Source organism: Notolepis coatsorum (genome assembly GCF_963971535.1).
Source record: "Notolepis coatsorum genome assembly, chromosome: 4".
Classification (NCBI taxonomy): domain Eukaryota; kingdom Metazoa; phylum Chordata; class Actinopteri; order Aulopiformes; family Paralepididae; genus Notolepis; species Notolepis coatsorum.
This window is the reverse complement of record NC_140168.1, coordinates 90,524,986-90,544,654: the sequence shown is the minus strand read 5'-3', so window position 1 is coordinate 90,544,654 and position 19,669 is coordinate 90,524,986. Positions and strand designations below refer to the sequence as shown.

General features: G+C 42.7%; 1 protein-coding gene across 1 annotated transcript in view; it reads left to right on the top strand.

Moving 5' to 3' along the window:
* Positions 1-1,786: 1,786 nt before the first annotated feature.
* nfe2l3 (nfe2 like bZIP transcription factor 3) overlaps positions 1,787-19,669 on the top strand; it is a 38,343-nt gene continuing 20,460 nt past the window's right edge. Inside the window, exons 1-3 of the mRNA XM_084312027.1 lie at positions 1,787-2,828; positions 10,086-10,169; positions 15,963-16,076. Coding sequence (XP_084168153.1) covers positions 2,220-2,828; positions 10,086-10,169; positions 15,963-16,076 — 807 coding nt within the window. The 5' untranslated portion in view covers positions 1,787-2,219. The remainder of the gene's footprint in view (positions 2,829-10,085; positions 10,170-15,962; positions 16,077-19,669) is intronic.

The following is a 19,669-nucleotide window of genomic DNA, read 5'->3' as shown; positions in this document are numbered from 1 at the left end:
GGGGGGGCTCGGCCCTCCCTGATCTGATGGTTGTGGGGGGCCTCAGCGGGGTGTATTTGTCGGCCGATGGCTCTCGCTCGGCCTCCCTTGTGCGTGAGTGACGCCGAGCGAGAGCCGTTACGATACAGAACGTTAGGTTATAACTATAACCAAGTTCTGTTAGTAATGGTGACGCTCGGCGTCCGACGCCGCTGCAGCCCTTGATCTCACCTTGTGGTGAAAGCTTGGGAAGGAGGCGAGTAGGTGGCCAGTGACCACACACCTGCTTATGAAGGTAAGCTGATGAGGGGTGTGGTCAGACGAATATTGGGATAAAGGTACATTGTGGAATTTTATTCAGTGCGCGAGGTACAGTGCGTGAGTGACGTCGAGCGTCACCATTACTAACAGAACTTGGTTATAGTTATAACCTAACGTTAATGGTTCCTAAACATCTGATGTCAGGTGTGGTGTGTTCTGCATTTGGATATTTTTTCTGGCTATTCACAGACAGCAAGTATACTCAAATGGCTTTACTAAATAGTAGGCTGTGTGATATTTCTGACACATTTACAGTAGGCTACACTGGTTCAAAACAATAAAATGGACATACGCCTATTGAGTCCCATCCCCCCCTAAATAATAGATGGCTCCATCTTAAATATAATTTAACATAGGATATAATGAATTACACAGCATCAATACCTATAAGTAGCCAATGGACAGGAATCTGAGTTCCACAGAAAATAATAATAATATCTAACTATTCATCTATTTCATATCACCAAATTATTATTTCCTGTAGAGCACAAATTGTTGTCCACTGGCTACAACTCACATCATTCATTCATGATTATTCTGGGGGTAAATGGTTAAAATAATAAATATCCATATCTAATATCAAAATAGAAATCGACTTATACTTCAGTTATACAATTAGGTTAAGTACGAACTAATAGTCTAACTAAGACTAATAAAGAGGCTATAGCCCATTAAATAATAGAGCACAATTATGTTATATGGCGTGTACAGTGTCGAGTGTATTGCTTATTGGGCTCAAGTTAAAAATGTAATTCATTAATTTACCAATAGGCTGGACATCGCTGCGGGTCGCGTGTATATTTTCCCCAACGGAGTTTCACGTCCGCATTCGGTTTGCGTAATCTGATTGGCCACTGACGTTTTTTTCATAACCTTAACCAACTAACCCTAACCTTAACCCTAACCAACTAACCCTAACCTTAACCCTAACCTTAACCAACTAACCAACTTCGAAAGAGAGCGACTTCGAAAGAGTCGCCAAGCTTAACCAGTTTGTTAGGAGTAACGCGATTGGCGCTGAAAAAAGTGGTCAATCAGATCGCGCAAACCGAACGCGGAAGTGCAACTCAGTTAGGGAAAATATACACGCATGGGGGTCGGATATCTATGAGTGGGACAACAACCATCCCGGAACTACAACAATCACAGTGACGCAATCACACCGCAAGTCTCTGGATAAACAGTCGATTGATAGCCCACACAGTCAAACACGGGGGGGGGAGGGGTTAAATAAATATAGAGTATGCATTTCAAACATGATATTATTTTTTTGTTTTTTTTTTTAAATCCCATTTACAAATGTTGTGGGTTGTTGTGTGCATGGCGTGGTGGGGTGGGAGGGAGCAGGCGGGATGTTAAATCCAACGCGTCCCTCTCATTGGACCTAAAGTATAACGGGGCTTGAGCTTGATTGATTGATTGAGCTCTCGTCCAATCGCACTCTGTTTCGATGGAAGCTTTGGGGCCTAGTAGTTCAGTTGTGCGGATCCTCCAGTGAGCGAAGTCTCCACCTTACAGCGCTGCTTCTGCCCGTGAGGACGTTTAGGTTGACGGCCATCCACCGGGAGATGGGAAACTAGTAGCGGATAGATAGCCCCTTCGTATATAGACTAGAGCTTTCTCTAAAAGAATCGTTCACCCGTGAATGATTGAAGAGCAGGTGTTTACGGTATGTTTGTGTCGGGGGCAGTGCGCTGACTAACTCATAACCGGGTGGTGAGTGTTTGTTGTAGCTGGCGGTGTCTAGTCGCCGGTTATTACGGGGCGGACTCCTTTGTTTGACAGGAGAACGCGTGGTGGTGGTGCTTTTTGTTTTTCCCTCTTTGTCTCCGTGTCCAGGGAGGGGGGAACAACAACATCGCGATTTCAACCTCCTTCACGCCATCACCTCGCACAAGAGTGTTTTTTTTTTAAAGAAAATGCAAAACGTGAAAAAATATTTCACAGAAGGCCTGATCCAGTTCACGCTCCTCCTGAGTCTGGTCGGGGTGCGCGTGGATGTCGACAGCTACCTGCAGCAGCAGCAGCAGGGCGGCGGCTACTTCTTCTCGCCCGAGGTGCAGCTGCTGGAAATCAGCCTGGGACCCAGCGCGGCCTACACCCCGGCGCCCTTCCACAGCCTGCGGGACACGCTCGACGGGTACACCGTGCACCCCAAGTGTCCCGAGGTGGACTACTTCTTCCTGAGTCGCCGGCTGCTGGACGAGGTGCGGACCCTGGGCTCCTCGCCGCGCTCGTTCCCCACCACGCAGCTCAACGCGTGGCTGGTGCACCGGGTGCCGGACAGTGACAGCAGCTCGGACCTGGTGGAGTCCAGTTCCGACAGTAGCAGCAGCAGCTCGGGGTTGGAGGGCACCAGCGGGGGGGACGATGATGGCAGTAACGAGGAGGACGGTGGTGGTGATGAGCCACCACGGCTGCCTGGCGGCGGGCAAGAGGAGTGCCACCCTGACCCAGCGCAGCAGCAGCAGCATCTCGTCGGGCCAGCAGGGCCTGGTAGCACTGGAGCCTGCAAGTTGCTCAAAGAGGCAAGTCCTGCAGACAGTGGTGTATAATAATAACGCAAAACATTCGCACCCAAGGGACTGACGTGAGCTTAACTAAACCCAAAGCTAATTCATAAGCTAAAAGTTGGAACAGTTGTTACATGGGATGGGTCCAAGTACAGTACAGCATGGCTAAAGGTGGTAGCTACTGTTAGCGACCTAATCCATACACACGTTATGCAATGATGAGCATCCCCTTCCCCCCCCCCTATTTCCCTAGCCCTATTTTTTTGTCCTGATTGTGAAGCGACCTTGGGTTCTATGAAAGGCGCTATATAAATTTGATTTATTATTATGAGTTCCCACTTCCCAGCCCATCACAGTTCACGAGACAACTCAAGGGAGTCGAAACAGCATGCCATAGCAAGACCTGTAGTCACTTGATTTCAATACCCCTGATTGTCATTATCAAAATATTGGACCTTTGGGTTTTACTTCTTTGGGGACTAACTTTTACTTTCATCTGTGGTGGTAATAACTATAACAACCATTGCACTGGTCCAGTTATGCAAGATGTCAGGGACCTTATCCAGTTTGACAGGTCAGGTATGAGGATCTACAATAACAAAACAAAAAAAGTATCCACCTAACTATCAAAATCACCTATTAACCTCCACCGACATGTCATGACATGTCCGCTAGCTTTGATATTGATATCATGTCCCAATGTCCCCCTCCCCTCCTCACCCCTCTGTCAACTGTATGGATTATTATGACCATTTGTTCTCGTTAACCCACCATCTGCTCTGGGGTTGGTGTCCAGAGTCCTCCTCAGTGACCCTGTCAAGAAGGGGACCATTGTAGAACTACGTCATAATTACAGTGCCCTTTGCATTGATGTATAAATATTTATAGCCGTAGTAGTCAATCATCTCCATATTGTGTTAGGTAATGGTCCATGCACCCCATTTGATATGATTCTGTTCCCATTGGTATTTGTTGTTAAATATGATTTGGTTCAGAATGAAACAGTCCCTAGGTGGGGTGAGATGACAGAAGAGTGAGTTAAAAGAACACGCCAACTAACACCTCCCGAAGGCTAACCGGCCATGTCTACTTCCATTCATTGTGCTAAGCTACTGGCTAACATGCAGCCAGATAGCTTTGTACTGAACGCACAGAGAGGAAACTGGTATCCATCTTCTCGTCTCTCTCTGGAGAAGACTAAAATAATTTCCCAAAATGTTGGTGTTCCTTTAAACCTATGAAAATAAATCCGCATTCTCTTACATACCCCCTCATTGCTCCAACTTCTAGTGAAGAAAATAATAATAAAATATCACAACTACACCCCCCCCCCCCCCCCCCCCCCCCTTGAACCCCACATCGAGAACCACCGACCTATAACCTACACACACATTTAACACAATACCTCCCGGCTCCCTCCTATTATCTCTGGTGCCGCCAGTGTTCCAGTTTTTCTGGTTCTGGCGTGAGACAGCTGCCCTGTGTGGATGTGGTCCCTGAGGGCCCGTCCACGGATCTGCACTGGTAACCGGATCTGCCCTCTGCAGTGTGAAGGACCCGGCAGCTGTGGGTCTGGAGGACTGCTGGAGAGAGAGGTGGCGAAGTGAGGCTTATAAGATCCACACCCTGTTTGCTTACACACAAAAAAAAACGGTGGTCCGTTCTTCAATACAGCACCGTCCCGTCCCGGCCCCACCCCTGTACACCTAACCCAACACCCCTCCCTCGAGGGCAAGTCTCAGCCACGGGGGATCACGTTGACGTGTCTTTTGATTCTATACCTTCTTTGTGTCTGCAGGAGTTATAAATAATAATAATAAAAAAATTGGATTTAGAGAGAAGCGCCTTTCTCAGACTCAAGGACACGTTACAAAGAAAGAGAAGCTATATACATGGGGAGTAGTTTAGTTCATATTCTTTTCCTGTATATTCCATAAATATACCATATATTTTCTCCTAGAAGTTATAACTCAATGACGGAATGTAGGGGGACTATTCTGATCACAGCTTCTCTCGTGGTCTCCTCCTTACCTAGATAAGAGTATAGACATAGGGAATCCTTACCTAGAGTATAGACATAGGGAATCCTTACCTAGAGTATAGACATAGGGAATCCTTACCTAGAGTATAGACATAGGGAATCCTTACCTAGAGTATAGACATAGGGAATCCTTACCTAGAGTATAGACATAGAGTATAGACTATGGAATCCTTACCTAGAGTATAGACCAGTGGTCGGCAACCTGCGGCCTCGTGGCCGCATGCGGCTCTTTAGCCAATCAGCTGCGGCTCCCTGGCCCAAAAAATAATAATGTTTTTTTTTTTTTTTTTTTTTTTAATATCGATGTCATACTGTGCCACTGAAATGAACAAATATTTCATCAACTAAGATATTTAGTCAACAAAAGGCTTACCTGTATGCCTGATATGTGGTGCGAAATTTGCGAACAACGAAAAATTTACTTTTTATTTTATAGATTTTCCACAAATAAGGGAAGGACTCTAATAGAGCTGCATAGTTCAGGGTTTTATTTCAAAGTAGGTTTACAGATGCAAGTGTTTTTTCTCCTTTTCTGTGTTTTATTTCAAAGTAGGTCTACAGTACACATGGTGGTCTTTTTTCAAAGTGGACTACTTTTATTTTATAAATGTTCCACAAATAAGGGAAGGACTCAAATATACCTGAATAGTTCAGGGTTTTATTTCAAAGTCGGTCTACAGACACCAGTGTTTAGTCTCCTCTTCTGTTTTTTATTAAAAAAAATAGGTCTACACAGCCAGTATTTTTTCTCCACTTCATAAGAGTTTTAGGTTTTCCTTTGTTATAACAGGTAAAAACAGCAATTAAAAAGTCAAACATTTTCTTTTTGTTGCTTTATACATTAATGCAACAAACTGTGTGCTATAAGTATAAAGTATAATAAATCGCAAATTACTTTGGGTATGCAATTGTCAGGCGTTTTATGCTAAATGTGGGGTATGCTTGGGGATATATAAAATGTTATACACTGTTATCTTCATTTTAAGGGTAAATAGGTTGTGCGGCTCCCTGAGCATTTTATTTTGTGGGACGGGGGAAAAGTGGCTCTTTTGATAGTAAAGGTTGCTGACCCCTGGTATAGACTATGGAATCCTTACCTAGAGTATAGACATAGGGAATCCTTACCTAGAGTATAAACATAGGGAATCCTTACCTAGAGTATAGACATAGGGAATCCTTACCTAGAGTATAGACATAGGGAATCCTTACCTAGAGTATAGACATAGGGAATCCTTACCTAGAGTATAGACATAGGGAATCCTTACCTAGAGTATAGACATAGGGAATCCTTACCTAGAGTATAGACATAGGGAATCCTTACCTAGAGTATAGACATAGGGAATCCTTACCTAGAGTATAGACATAGGGAATCCTTACCTAGAGTATAGACATATGGAATCCTTACCTAGAGTATAGACATAGGGAATCCTTACCTAGAGTACAGACATAGGGAATCCTTACCTAGAGTATAGACATATGGAATCCTTACCTAGAGTATAGACATATGGAATCCTTACCTAGAGTATAGACTAGGGAATCCTTACCTAGAGTATAGACATAGGGAATCCTTACCTAGAGTATAGACATAGAGTATAGACTATGGAATCCTTACCTAGAGTATAGACATAGGGAATCCTTACCTAGAGTATAGACATAGAGTATAGACTATGGAATCCTTACCTAGAGTATAGACTATGGAATCCTTACCTAGAGTATAGACATAGGGAATCCTTACCTAGAGTATAGACATAGGGAATCCTTACCTAGAGTATAGACATAAGGAATCCTTACCTAGAGTATAGACATAGGGAATTCTGAACTAAATCATATCCACCACAACAGATATCTTTGACGTGGAAAAAGGTTGACAACCACTTTTTAACCTTGGATTCACAGAAACAATGCCAGACTGCTGAGCAAGGCGTCTTCAACGTCTACAAGCCCAAACGGCTCCCACAGAAGCCTCACTGACAACATTATGTCATCTCTTAGCCCGTAGCGCTAACGTCAAAATTAAAATACTGCACTCGTCGCCCCCCCCCCCCCCCCATTAGGGGTGGGAATTGTGTCACATGTTGGTAGATTCCTCATGTAATGGGGAGTGTAGGAATTCTCTAATGGTAGTCCGTTGGAGGCCTAGGTTTGTTTTGCACGTGTGTGTAGGGTGGTTGGTTCGTCATCTCTGCGGTTGGGCTGTTGCAACTGTTGGGGAATAAAGAGAGAGAGACACACACACCTGCTGCTCACACATTCCAAATGCCAAGTCCCTTTGTGGTCTTTTTATGCGCACAGCCGCGCACACACACAAAAAAACACCTTAAAGGAACACGCCAACATTTTGGGAAATTAGCTTACCGTCTTCTCCAGAGAGAGACAAGAAGATCGATACCAGTTTCCTCTCTTGTGTGTTCAGTCGAAAATCTGGCTGCATGTTAGCCTAGCTTAGCACAATGAATGGAAGCGGACATGACCGGTTAGCCTTCGGGAGAGGTGTTAGTTGGACAATGCCTAAGCTAACCGGTCATGTCCGCTTCCATTTATTGTGCTAAGCTAGGCTAACATGCAGCCAGATGGCTTTCTACTGAACACACAGAGAGAGGAAACTGGTATCTATCTTCTTGTGTCTCTCTGGAGAAGACTGTAAGCTAATTTCCCAAAATGTTGGCGTGTTCTCTTTAAGTTCATCTATCAGTCATGGATGACCATGCCCCACTGTCGACAGCAGTACGTGGCTGATAGCTGGGCACAGGGGAGGAAACTAACTTTTTGGCTTACCAGCCAACTGGCGGGTATCTGATTTTTTTTACCAGCCAAATAGATTTTTTACCAGACAAAAAAAATCGCTAATTGTGATAATTACTTCTTTGTACGTCTTCGTCTAAATTGATTTTCAATCATAGTAAATTAATCACACTGTCTCTACTCTTCAAAATATTACATCATTAAATCACATATTAACATGAAAGAGGGAACTATTCTGGACTGGGTTGGGCTGAACTGGGCAGTGAAAGATGCTGGGTTGGGCTGGTCTAGGTTATACTGAATGATGAATTGAAAATGGGGGACCCTGATGTAAACAAGACGAAAGTCTTTCTCTGGTCTGCATCCCCTTAACAATTGCATGTATTGAGCCGTACTGTACTGTACCCATTCTGCAATCTGTTAAATAAAGTTTTCATTCATCACAGCTCAACTACTAGGAATGTGTGTCTGACTCTTAAGTGCAGGAAATATTCATCAGAAAGGGGGGACATGATGGAGGGAATGGAAAGAGCAGGTTTGACAGGAGCAGGGTTGAAGGGATTGATTGATTGAAAAGTTTATTAACAGATTGCAGAATGGGTACAATACAGTACAGTTCAATACATACAATTGTTAAGGGGATGCAGACCAGAGAAAGACTTTCGTCTTGTTTACATCAGGGTCCCCCATTTTCAATTCATCATAACATATTGGAGTGTGGAGGAAGTGGACAAGGCATTAAGCAAACAGGACTGAAATGGGGGACCCTGATGTAAACAAGACTAAAGTCCTTCTCTGGTCTGCATCCCCTTAACAATTGTGTGTATTGAGCTGTACTGTATTGTACCCATTCTGCAATCTGTTAATAAAGTTTTCAATCAATACTGGGTTGGGCAGTGAAAGAACCAAGCATTTCACTGTAATGTAATAGCTAAATAAAACAACTTGAACTTGACTTGTTACATTTGCACTCTGGTTGTATGCCAAATGTATTCTGGTTGTACTGTACTTGTGCTGTAAGATGACAATACATTGGAACCGAATCGACAACGCTAGGGGTTCAGCAGGTGTATTCTGAATGCCAAATATGACAACATCACCGTTGTGAAGGGCATATGGGCGAGTGGTGATATGCTGGGAAACCCGGTAATAATAAAATGTCACTCGGCTGCATTTAAGCAAAGCCGCTCAGTATAGTCGTCCACTATGTTGAACGCGCGTTATGGTAGCTTGTTACATGCTAGGTAGCTAGCCGGCTAATGCTGGTTGACTTGTCATTCTCATCCGACTCGAAGGAGACGCGTCGCGTGCTGTTGTTCGCCCCCATGTCAGACCGCACCGATATCCGAAAGCGACGACTCTACATGCAATTATTTTCATCCACTCATGTGTTTTTGTAAGTTTGTCTACGTTGTCAAGCCGGTGACAGGAGTCTGTAGGGCCGCACGCAGTGGTCTGTCCACTTCCCCTAGATGGGCGGCATCTTCTAGAAAATGAGTGTTCATTGGAGGAGCTTAGAGCGCATCTGTACAACGATGATGTTCATTGGTTATGGTCTGATTATTATGTGGCGCAAATGGGAGGAATCAAGGGGGGAGTCGGAGTTCGGTTTGTGCCAGTGAGCGAATCAGCAGATTGCAGAATGATTTTTTTGTTTTGTTTTGTAATTACTAGTACTCGCCAGACTGGCGAGTGCTCTTCATGAATTACTCGCCAAACGTAAAAAATACTCGCAATTGGCGAGTAAAGTGGCCTAATTTCCTCCCCTGGCTGGGCAGTTATCTGGATGACCATCATCAACTGTTGAAACTGTCTCCCGCTCCTTCAACGATTACAACTCCTGCTCACTGTAGTAGCAAACATGTGCCCCTGTGTGCTACAACAGAATAAGTAATGATGCACAGATGTGAAAATTGTGGCAGATACCGATAACCGATATTAATATTGCTGTTCTGGCCGATACCGATATTTACAGATGTCGATATCTCTGTATAGAATTTTTTTTATGATAATCAAATAAAAAGCTATTTTCCAAAATGCATTTATTTTTTTTAACTTTTGTAACTTATTTTCAGAAATGACTGATATTTTTAAACTATTTAAGACAAACATGTAAAAAAAAATATATATATATATTTTTAATATCTGCCCTATCTTGATATCGGACCGATACCGATGTGTAAAAAAAAAATTAAAGACCATCGGCCGATATTATATCGGCGGCCGATATATCGTGCATCACTAAGAATAAGGATCATTGTCGTTTAGGGATGTATCCAATTAGAAGGAATTGTCGGATGCGGTTTGCTGACCCAGAATTTGTGACCGTCTGTAGTTTAAAAAAAAATAAATTTAGAACTGCATATGTGGCCTTAACCACTATCTGTCTTTACCTTCCCTTTCATTCCATTCCTTTTATTGTCTTTCTTATCTTGTTCTGTATCCCTTTCTTTCTTTCTCTCTCCATCTGCCTTTCTCTGGCTCGCTAGGAAGATGATGATGATGTTGATGATGAAGAAGTGGAAGCTGCTTCATTGACGCAACTGGCTCTCAGCTCCACACTGGAACAAGAGGTTAATCTAGTCTTAAATGACTGTAAAATGTTCATTTGTGTAGACTAGTAGGAGGACTTTCTTAACTTAAATGACTGTAAAACCTTCATATGTGTACTAGTAGGACTTTCTTAAATTACTATAAAACGACTAATGAAGAAGGCAGTATAATCTACAGTAAGGAAATCTTACTTTTTAATCTTTTACTTTTTAATACTGCTACAAGGAACCAATTATTTTGATTAACTTAAAAATATACAGTATATTGTGGATGATGGTATTGTAAAAATTCATACCTTTGCATGGATCCATGACTATACCTTCATATTTGGTATACATCCCTACATTGTTCTCTGGTCCCTGGAAATATGGGGTATGATATCAATGTGAGAGTATGGATGAAATGGGTGCTCGCTGTTTGACTGCTGCAGTACCCCACATTGCCCTGGGCTGTTTCTTCAAGAAAATGGTGGACTTTGAGTTGGGATAGTATGTTTGAATCTGTTGGAAGGAACAACCTAGCACCACATAGTGAAGTTTGAAAACGTAATTTAATTGGTTGTCAATAATATTGAAATTCTGTGTTTTAAAGCGATCAACCGATCGTCAGCTGTTTTTTTTTTTTTTTTTTTTTTTTAATAAATGTTGGGAACTGGATGTTCCAACTTCCAACTGTAATAATGGTGGTGTTACCTAGCAACTGAAAACACCATTGAAACAGTCCACAGTATATTAAACATTGGTAGGCCATCGCAGCTAGAAATTTGCTACCGCTACTATTAAAGTGACACTATCATTTAGCCCAATTCTTCCCTTGAAATATATGAAAATAGGGTTAAGATTTAGATGTAACATAAATCTGTTTTAGTGCTTCAGCTTTCACTAGAACCAAAACTGGAACCTTGCGTTTTAGTGCTTTCACTAGAACCAAAACTGGAACCTTGCGTTTTAGTGCTTCAGCTTTCACTAGAACCAAAACTGGAACCCTGCGTTTTAGTGCTTCAACTTTCACTAGAACCAAAACTGGAACCCTCCGTTTTAGTGCTTCAACTTTCACTAGAACCAAAACTGGAACCCTGCGTTTTAGTGCTTCAACTTTCACTAGAACCAAAACTGGAACCCTCCGTTTTAGTGCTTCAGCTTTTTCACTAGAACCAAAACTGGAACCCTGCGTTTTAGTGCTTCAGCTTTTTCACTAGAACCAAAACTGGAACCCTGCGTTTTAGTGCTTCAGCTTTTCACTAGAACTGAAACTGGAACCCTGCTTTTTAGTGCTTCAGCTTTTTCACTAGAACCAAAACTGGAACCCTAGAGCTGCCTGCACGACGTGATCAGTATTCTTGTCTTTGTTCACCGTGAGGAACGGCACAGTGAGGAACAGCAGTTTCTAGCTACAAGACACAGATGAGGTGCTTCTTCTTACATCCCATAATACATCACTGTAATCCCATTGCTAGAAAAGGTCGGTGCCAACAACTGTCAAAGTTGAAACTAGAAAGGCGGTCGGTGGCGTAGCGGAGATTGCGCTCGTCACCAATGCAAGAGGCTGCTGTCTCGACTCCCGGAGTCAGTATTGCCTGCGGCTTGGGCCGATCGTCATACTAACTCGTTTGGCTGAGTTAGCGGGAGGGAAGTCGTGGGTGGGAATCTGGCGTTGTGGACAGCGACACCTACAGGTCAGGTCTCGGCGCCTGCTCGGCGAAAGGCAGGAAGTGGTGAAGGCAGCGTGACCTCCCACGCGTTACGCTTCACCAATGAGAGTCCTCGTTGCCAGGTGAAAAGAGAGCCGCTGTCTGTCTCCGCATGTGTCTGAGGAAGCATGTGGTAGACTTCATGGTTCCCTTGTACCGACCAGTAGGGGGAACATGCGCACAACGACCAGGTAGGGGAGTGCGGAATTGGCATAACGACTAAATTGGGATGGGGAGAAAAGCATAGAAAATCAGGCAGAGAAAAAGAGGATTTAAAGGTGAACTATTTTACTATTTCTTTCACTATTTGTGTTTTACTATTTCTTTCACTATTTGTGCACTTTTACACAATTCCTGTGAGTCTATGGAACACCTCTGTAATTTTATATTTTTTTTTATTCATTGTTTTGTATTTCTAATCAAGTCCTCAAAAACAGCATTTTTCTACCTCAAGATCTTAAGCCGTTTTGAGCCTGGGCTCCAACCATTGTGTGCAGCTCATCATGTACCTGATGCCACACAGCCACATTATCATGCAGCTGAGTCTCTCTGACATCACAAATCAGCACATTTTCAGATGACTCAGTTCAGTGAGGGTGAATATTGTGAGAGGAGAATTGGAAGAATGCGCCAATATGAGAATTAGAGACGTAGATCATATTAATATAAGTTCACATAGCTAGGAAACAATGCTAAACACTCAAAAGGCCATTTATAAGATAGTTCCCCTTAAAAAAAATTAAACTAGAGGAGATCAGAACTGTAGGAACTGTCTGGATTAGAACTGTAGGAACTATGGCTGGTTCAGAACTGTAGGAACTATGGCTGGATCAGAACTGTAGGAACTATGGCTGGTTCAGAACTGTAGGAACTATGGCTGGTTCAGAACTGTAGGAACTATGGCTGGTTCAAAACTGTAGGAACTATGGCTGGATTAGAACTGTAGGAACTATGGCTGGTTCAGAACTGTAGGAACTATGGCTGGATCAGAACTGTAGGAACTATGGCTGGATTAGAACTGTAGGAACTATGGCTGGATTAGAACTGTAGGAACTATGGCTGGTTCAGAACTGTAGGAACTATGGCTGGTTCAGAACTGTAGGAACTATGGCTGGTTCAGAACAGTAGGAACTATGGCTGGATCAGAACTGTAGGAACTATGGCTGGTTCAGAACTGTAGGAACTATGGCTGGTTCAGAACAGTAGGAACTATGGCTAGTTCAGAACTGTAGGCACTATGGCTGGTTCAGAACTGTAGGAACTATGGCTGGTTCAGAACAGTAGGAACTATGGCTGGTTCAGAACTGTAGGAACTATGGCTGGTTCAGAACTGTAGGCACTATGGCTGGTTCAGAACTGTAGGAACTATGGCTGGATTAGAACTGTAGGAACTATGGCTGGTTCAGAACCGTAGGAACTATGGCTGGATTAGAACTGTAGGAACTATGGCTGGTTCAGAACTGTAGGAACTATGGCTGGTTCAGAACAGTAGGAACTATGGCTGGTTCAGAACTGTAGGAACTATGGCTGGTTCAGAACAGTAGGGACTATGGCTGGTTCAGAACTGTAGGAACTATGGCTGGTTCAGAACTGTAGGAACTATGGCTGGATTAGAACTGTAGGAACTATGGCTGGTTCAGAACTGTAGAAACTATGGCTGGTTCAGAACTGTAGAAACTATGGCTGGTGTGCAGAAAGACACACAGGACCGGAGTGATCACAACACCCCCTCTTGTGTCACTCACGCGTGGGTGTAATACATTTAACTTTGGGAGCTGCAACGACTGGCAATCGTGAGTGGCTTGTGACGCCAAGGGTAGCGCTGGCACATGGTTGGGCGCCAAGATCATCTCCATAGGAAAACGTTGTCCCACACCAGCACAAAGATAATGTACCGTCATGTGCAGGAAGCTTAATATCAACAGATGTGGAACCAAAAGGAAAATTACCTTCAGATCACTTCAGATCTACCAAAACATTGGGGAAAACCCTGAGGTAGACGAGTCCTTGGTTGATTATGCAATTATGATTATGCAAGTTGCTCTGAAGTACAAACTTAATTTACTGCCACACAACCAAGCTGGTGGATGGACTTTAATAAAGAGGGGATATTTACATTGCCATTAACGATTCATAACAAACTTAAAGGAGCACAGTGCTGTTTGGGGAGAGAAGTTTGTTTGCAGAGACACCTGCATTTAGTTTACAAACGCATTCATTATACGTGTGATTTTTTTTTCTTCACAGTTATTATCTTATGTCATCGTAAATCAAAACAAAATAATTTTGAGGCTCTGTGAATAAACCAAACATGAGCCTAGAAGATACTTTTGTTGAATAGTAAATATGTTTGCCCCGTCATTGCCGGCAACAACGGTGAAACATTAAAGGGTGTTCCACGCAGGGTCCCAGTTTTCCTCTTTGAGGGCAGTTTGTGTATTCAGTCGTGAAAATATACCATGTAATCTTTTCACCTCTAGAGTTTCTACAGTACACTTTTTATGTACAATATATAGACCACCGACACACTGAAATCATGGGAGAGAAATCAGGGGGAGAAAATGAATGAATGTGGATGAGAGCCTTGACATTAAGTGGTTGTAGCTACGGCTGTGGGGGTGCTGGAGACATGATCCAATAGACATTTATATACGCCTGAGTCTCCTGAACACGGAGAGACCAATCCCAAGTCGATCGGCACTTTCTCTGCCTCGCTATAGTCACTTTTCCGCACCTACTCCCGAACTCCGCATGTGCAGATTGCCCACGGAGTCTCTCTGGAATGTCCAGAGATCTAAGTTTATCAATCTGCGCATGCGGAGTTCACATTCATTAATGTTCTCCCCCCGCTCTCTCTCTCCCATGAGCTCAATGTAACGCGGAAGTGCAGTCGTCTATAGCAGGGCTTCCCAAACTTTTCAGGCCGGGACCCAGAAAATAAGGCGTCAGAGAGCCGCGGCCCAATGCACATCGTCAGGCTTTTTTTTTTTTTTTTTTTTTTTTGTGGCCGATTTTTTAAGCCAAATATCACTTCAATCCTATTAAGTTACCGGTAGTTCGAGTTAGTTATTCATTTATATGTGCTATTTATGAGAGGGCTAACTTGTTGAAAAATAATAATGATAATAATAGCCTCATTAAAATACTATTGTTGCTTCGGTTGTTTTCAGCGTTTTATGTGCATAATCTGTTATTTATTTTGAAATGTTCGTTGAAATAAGTATATTTTTTGTTTTTGTTTATTTATTAAGTTAATATAAAACCATATAGTCTCATTTTAGAATACAATAGAATAGAATTTTAGAATACAACTAGAAACACTGTCCTGTCCTGCTTCTAAGTTCAGTGGCATAATTCTTTTTATTTTTTTTTATCATCTTGCGGCCCTCCCGTGGCTGCTCGCGGCCCACCTTTGGGTCGCGACCCCGACTTTGGGAACCACTGGTCTATAGCAACATAAACATAAGAACAAAAAAGATAAACGTCATGTAGGGCTGGGCGATTAATCGATTTTATCGATTAATTCGAATGAATGATTTAGGACGAGTTTGAAAAATGTAATCGATCAATAAAAAAAATTCTTATTTTTACAAAAAGTGATGTTTGGTGAAAGTTAGATTTGCACTTTATTGATAATTAATAAATAGGGAAATTCATTCTTGTTTGATGATCAAGAGGCACCTTTTATTTGTTTCAAGTGAAGTTTGGTGAAAAAGCAAGTTATTGCACTATTAATGCCAATAGGGACATTCATCTTTGTTTGATCAAGAGTAACCATATATATATATATATATATTTATTATTATTATTATTATTATTATTATTATTATTATTATTATTATTATTATTATTATTATTATTATTATTATAAAAAGAAATGTAAGTGAAGATTGGTGAAAGTTAGGTTTGCACTTCAATCCCAATAGGGAATTTCATCTTGGTTTGATATTTTTGTTTCAAATAAAAACATAGGTTATTTGAATGATTTCTAGTTTTCAAGAGAAAAAAATCTATTAAAATCGTAAATCGAATAAAAAAAAAAATATATATTATCAGATTGAATTTTTAGGCCATATCGCCCAGCCCTAACGTCATGTTCTTATGGACTCGCTGTGCGTTTCAGAGCCTGCATGATGACCGCGCTCCACTGCCAGATCCCCCGGGCCTACCGCCTCCTGCCATCGATATCGACCAACACTGGAGCCACTTCCTCTCTCTACCCGTCGCCGACTTCGATGTAAGTGGCTCCCCTTGTGATGACGTCGGATTCCATTTTTTTAAAACTTTTTATTAAAAGAAGGCGATCTTCCGAAACGACGTGCATCTCATTTAGTAGAGCCTTACGTGAACATATCTGTGTCCGTAGTACGGATTGGAAATGGCTATTTATTCTAGGGCGATATTTTTGACAGCTAAAACAGTTGGTGGAAGGCTTTCTGTTGGCTCCCCTAACTTTCTTATTATTATTATAATTTTTTAATATTTCCCTGGGATTGATGCAGACACAAAAATAATTTCTGTTTACGAATCCAAGAAACTCCTGTTCTCTGTTCCTATCTCTCTGTTCCTATCTCCCCTGTTCCTATAACCCCTGTTCCCTGTTCCTATAACCCCTGTTCCTATCTCTGTTCCCTGTTCCTATCACCCTTGTTCCCTGTTCCTATAACCCCTGTTCCTATCTCCCCTGTTCCTATCACCCTTGTTCCCTGTTCCTATAACCCCTGTTCCTATCTCCTCTGTTCCCTGTTCCTATCACCCTTGGTCCCTGTTCCTATAACCCCTGTTCCTATCTCCCCTGTTCCTATCACCCTTGTTCCCTGTTCCTATAACCCCTGTTCCTATCTCCCCTGTTCCTATCACCCTTGTTTCCTGTTCCTATCACCCTTGTTCCCTGTTCCTATCACCCATGTTCCCTGTTCCTATCAAGAAGAAGTCTTTATTTGTCATGCAGATTAACACGCATGCATGCGAGATGGGCAACACACAGGAACACACACGCACACATGCATTGGGTCGCAGATGAAATGTGTCTCTGCACTTGACCCAAGGGCAGCCGGGAGCAGACATGAGCCGCGCCCAGGGACCAATCCAAGTGCTCCTGTCCGTCTTCGCCAGGGACATGTTGGCGATCTGTTCTGCATGTTTTTCCATAGGGTTTATGTTATTGGGAGGGGAAAACCCTTGCGAGCACGAGGAGAACATGCAAACTCCACACAGAAAGGCCTGGGAGATACCCCACCTGGGTACCTGGCAACCTGGTCCCCAAGCGGGAATTGAACCCTGGACCTTATAGCTGTGATGCAACAGTGTTTTTTTGAATATTTTATTTTGCTTTTCCATTATTCAAAACATACACAAATGACAATACTGAGACGATTACAGGACAGTAATAACTGCAACAATAACAACAACTATATGTGGGTGCCAGGCCACGTGAGCGGATCGGCGCGGCCGAGAAATCCGCTCTTCGCTCTTTAAAGCTTGGTCCGCTCCGCTAATCGATCATGTTGACCCCGCCCCCAAGTCGCTCTCCGCTCGCTCCCCGCTCACCTTGAATCGAGCCCCGTGCCAGATCGCTCGGCAGATTTTTTTTTTTTTTTTGGAGCATGGTGTAAATTAGCTCAAACTACAACAGTCTACACCCCCTGGGCCCCTTAACAATTGTTTGTATTGAGCCGCATTGTAATTGTACCCATTCTGCAATGTTAAATAACGTTGTTTATCCATTCACTAGCTATATTAAGCGATGATAGGCTAGCCGAGCCACAATGCTATGGTCGCTGCCATTAACGTTAGCATGTAAGCTAATGTCAACAACAATGGCGTCGATACTTTTTCGAACAGGAGTGAGTGTGGGCGTCTCTACAGTGACAAAGCCTGAACCGGATATCACAGGTTCACCCTTCTCATTGGTTGAAAATGGCCTTCATGTTTGTACATCGCCATCTGTTGCTTTGGCATTGTACTGCATGTATATTACATCAACAGTGTTAAACCACTGTGAGCGACCTGGAGTGGATTGGAGCGGAGGAGAACTCTCGCTCCGGACGTCGCGCCGACCCATTTTAAAACCCACTCCTCGCTCACATCAAAACCGCCCGCTCCGCGCCCCGCGCCGCTCACGCTCCGATCCGCTCACATGGCCTGGTGGGTGCCTATATATGCCTATGGTAAATGGTTGTAAATGTGTAGGATAAAGTGATAGAGGTCCCTACATATGTAAACAAACACATCAGGAAAACAGAAACGAACAACAACAAAATAAAATTTAAAAACTGAACAAAAAATAACTATTTTCAGAGACATTGAGAGATACAGGATGGCCTCAACACATCTTTACCAGAATGGAGCTACTAGAGAGATCAATGAGTAGGTAATTCAGTCAAGTCGGGTGAGAGAGCTCCAAGATAGTCTAGAAAAGACTGCCAAATTTTATTGAAATGATCAACCCTGTTCCTTAGTGAATAAGTCACCTTTTCTAGAGGGATACAGCTTCTTCCAGGAAGTTGATATTTTTCTTCATTTGCTGGAAGGACATAAAAACCTCATCTTTATAACAATGTTCCAGTCGAGTGATACCTTGTAAAGACCAGGACTCAAAGTCTCTATTCTGGTATAAGATAGGTATAAGCCTATTTCCCCATAGGGGGGTTTTAGGTGATAGAGGGCTATTGTGTCTGAATTCTTTTTGTACTTTTAACCAAGTTTGGACTGAATGGATCATGAAGGGGTTCTGGGTGATGGTCTTAATTGATTTCACGTCCCATTTGTACAAGGTATCAGACGGGGTGGTCTTGTTAATGTCTAGACATTCAATGTTCAACCATGAGGCTGAGAGGTCCCCCTCAAACATTTGAGCCAAAAATCTGGCTTGTGCCGCCAAGTAATACAATCTAAAATTAGGACGTTTCATTCCTCCCTTTATATAGTCTAAAGTAAGTTTAATTAAGGCGATCCTTGGGGATTTACCTCGCCATATAAACCGTCTGATCAATCCGTCCACGGAGGAGAAAAATTTAGAAGGGACTTGGATTGGGAGGGACTGAAACATTTAAAGAAACTTTGGCTGGACATTCATTTTTATAGCATTAATTCGGCCTAGTAAGGTGAGAGGGAGGTTCATCCATTTTTCTAAGTCCTCCCCTAGGATTTGTAACTAACAGATTGAGCTTATATATATTTCCCAGTTCCTTATCTATTAGTATACCCAAGTATTTTTTACCATTTGGTGACTATTTTAAAGGGATGTTGAATGGTGTCTTTAATAGAATCTGATAAGGGCAGTATTTCACTTTTGTCAAGGTTAATTTTATATCCGGAAAAGGAGCTATATAAGTCCAACAGTTCGACTAAATGTGAGGGGGAGCTTTCCGCGTTTGTTAAAAAGAGAAGGATATCGTCGGCAAAGAGCGAGATTTTATGGGTGTTCGGTCCAATTTCGAAGCCAGTTATTTTAGTGTCTATTCTGATTGCTTCTGCTAGGGGTTCTAGGGCGAGCGTAAATAGGGCGGGGCTAAGAGCGCAGCCCTGTCGGTTACCTCTATGTATGGAGAAATTATCTGAGGTAGTCCCATTGACCGCAATCCTAGCTTTGGGGGAGCCATAGAGTGATTTGATCAAGTCGACAAATTGAGCGTCAAAACCAAATTTTTCAAGGACTTTGAAGAGATGGGGCCATTCCAACCGGTCAAAGGCCTTTTCGGCGTCCAGGGAGAGAGCAATGCTGGGAATCTTGTTTTTATGTGCGAAATGGATAATATTCAAAAAGCGTCTAAGATTGTTAGAGGAATGTCTGTTAATTATAAAGCCAGTCTGATCGGGATTAACAAG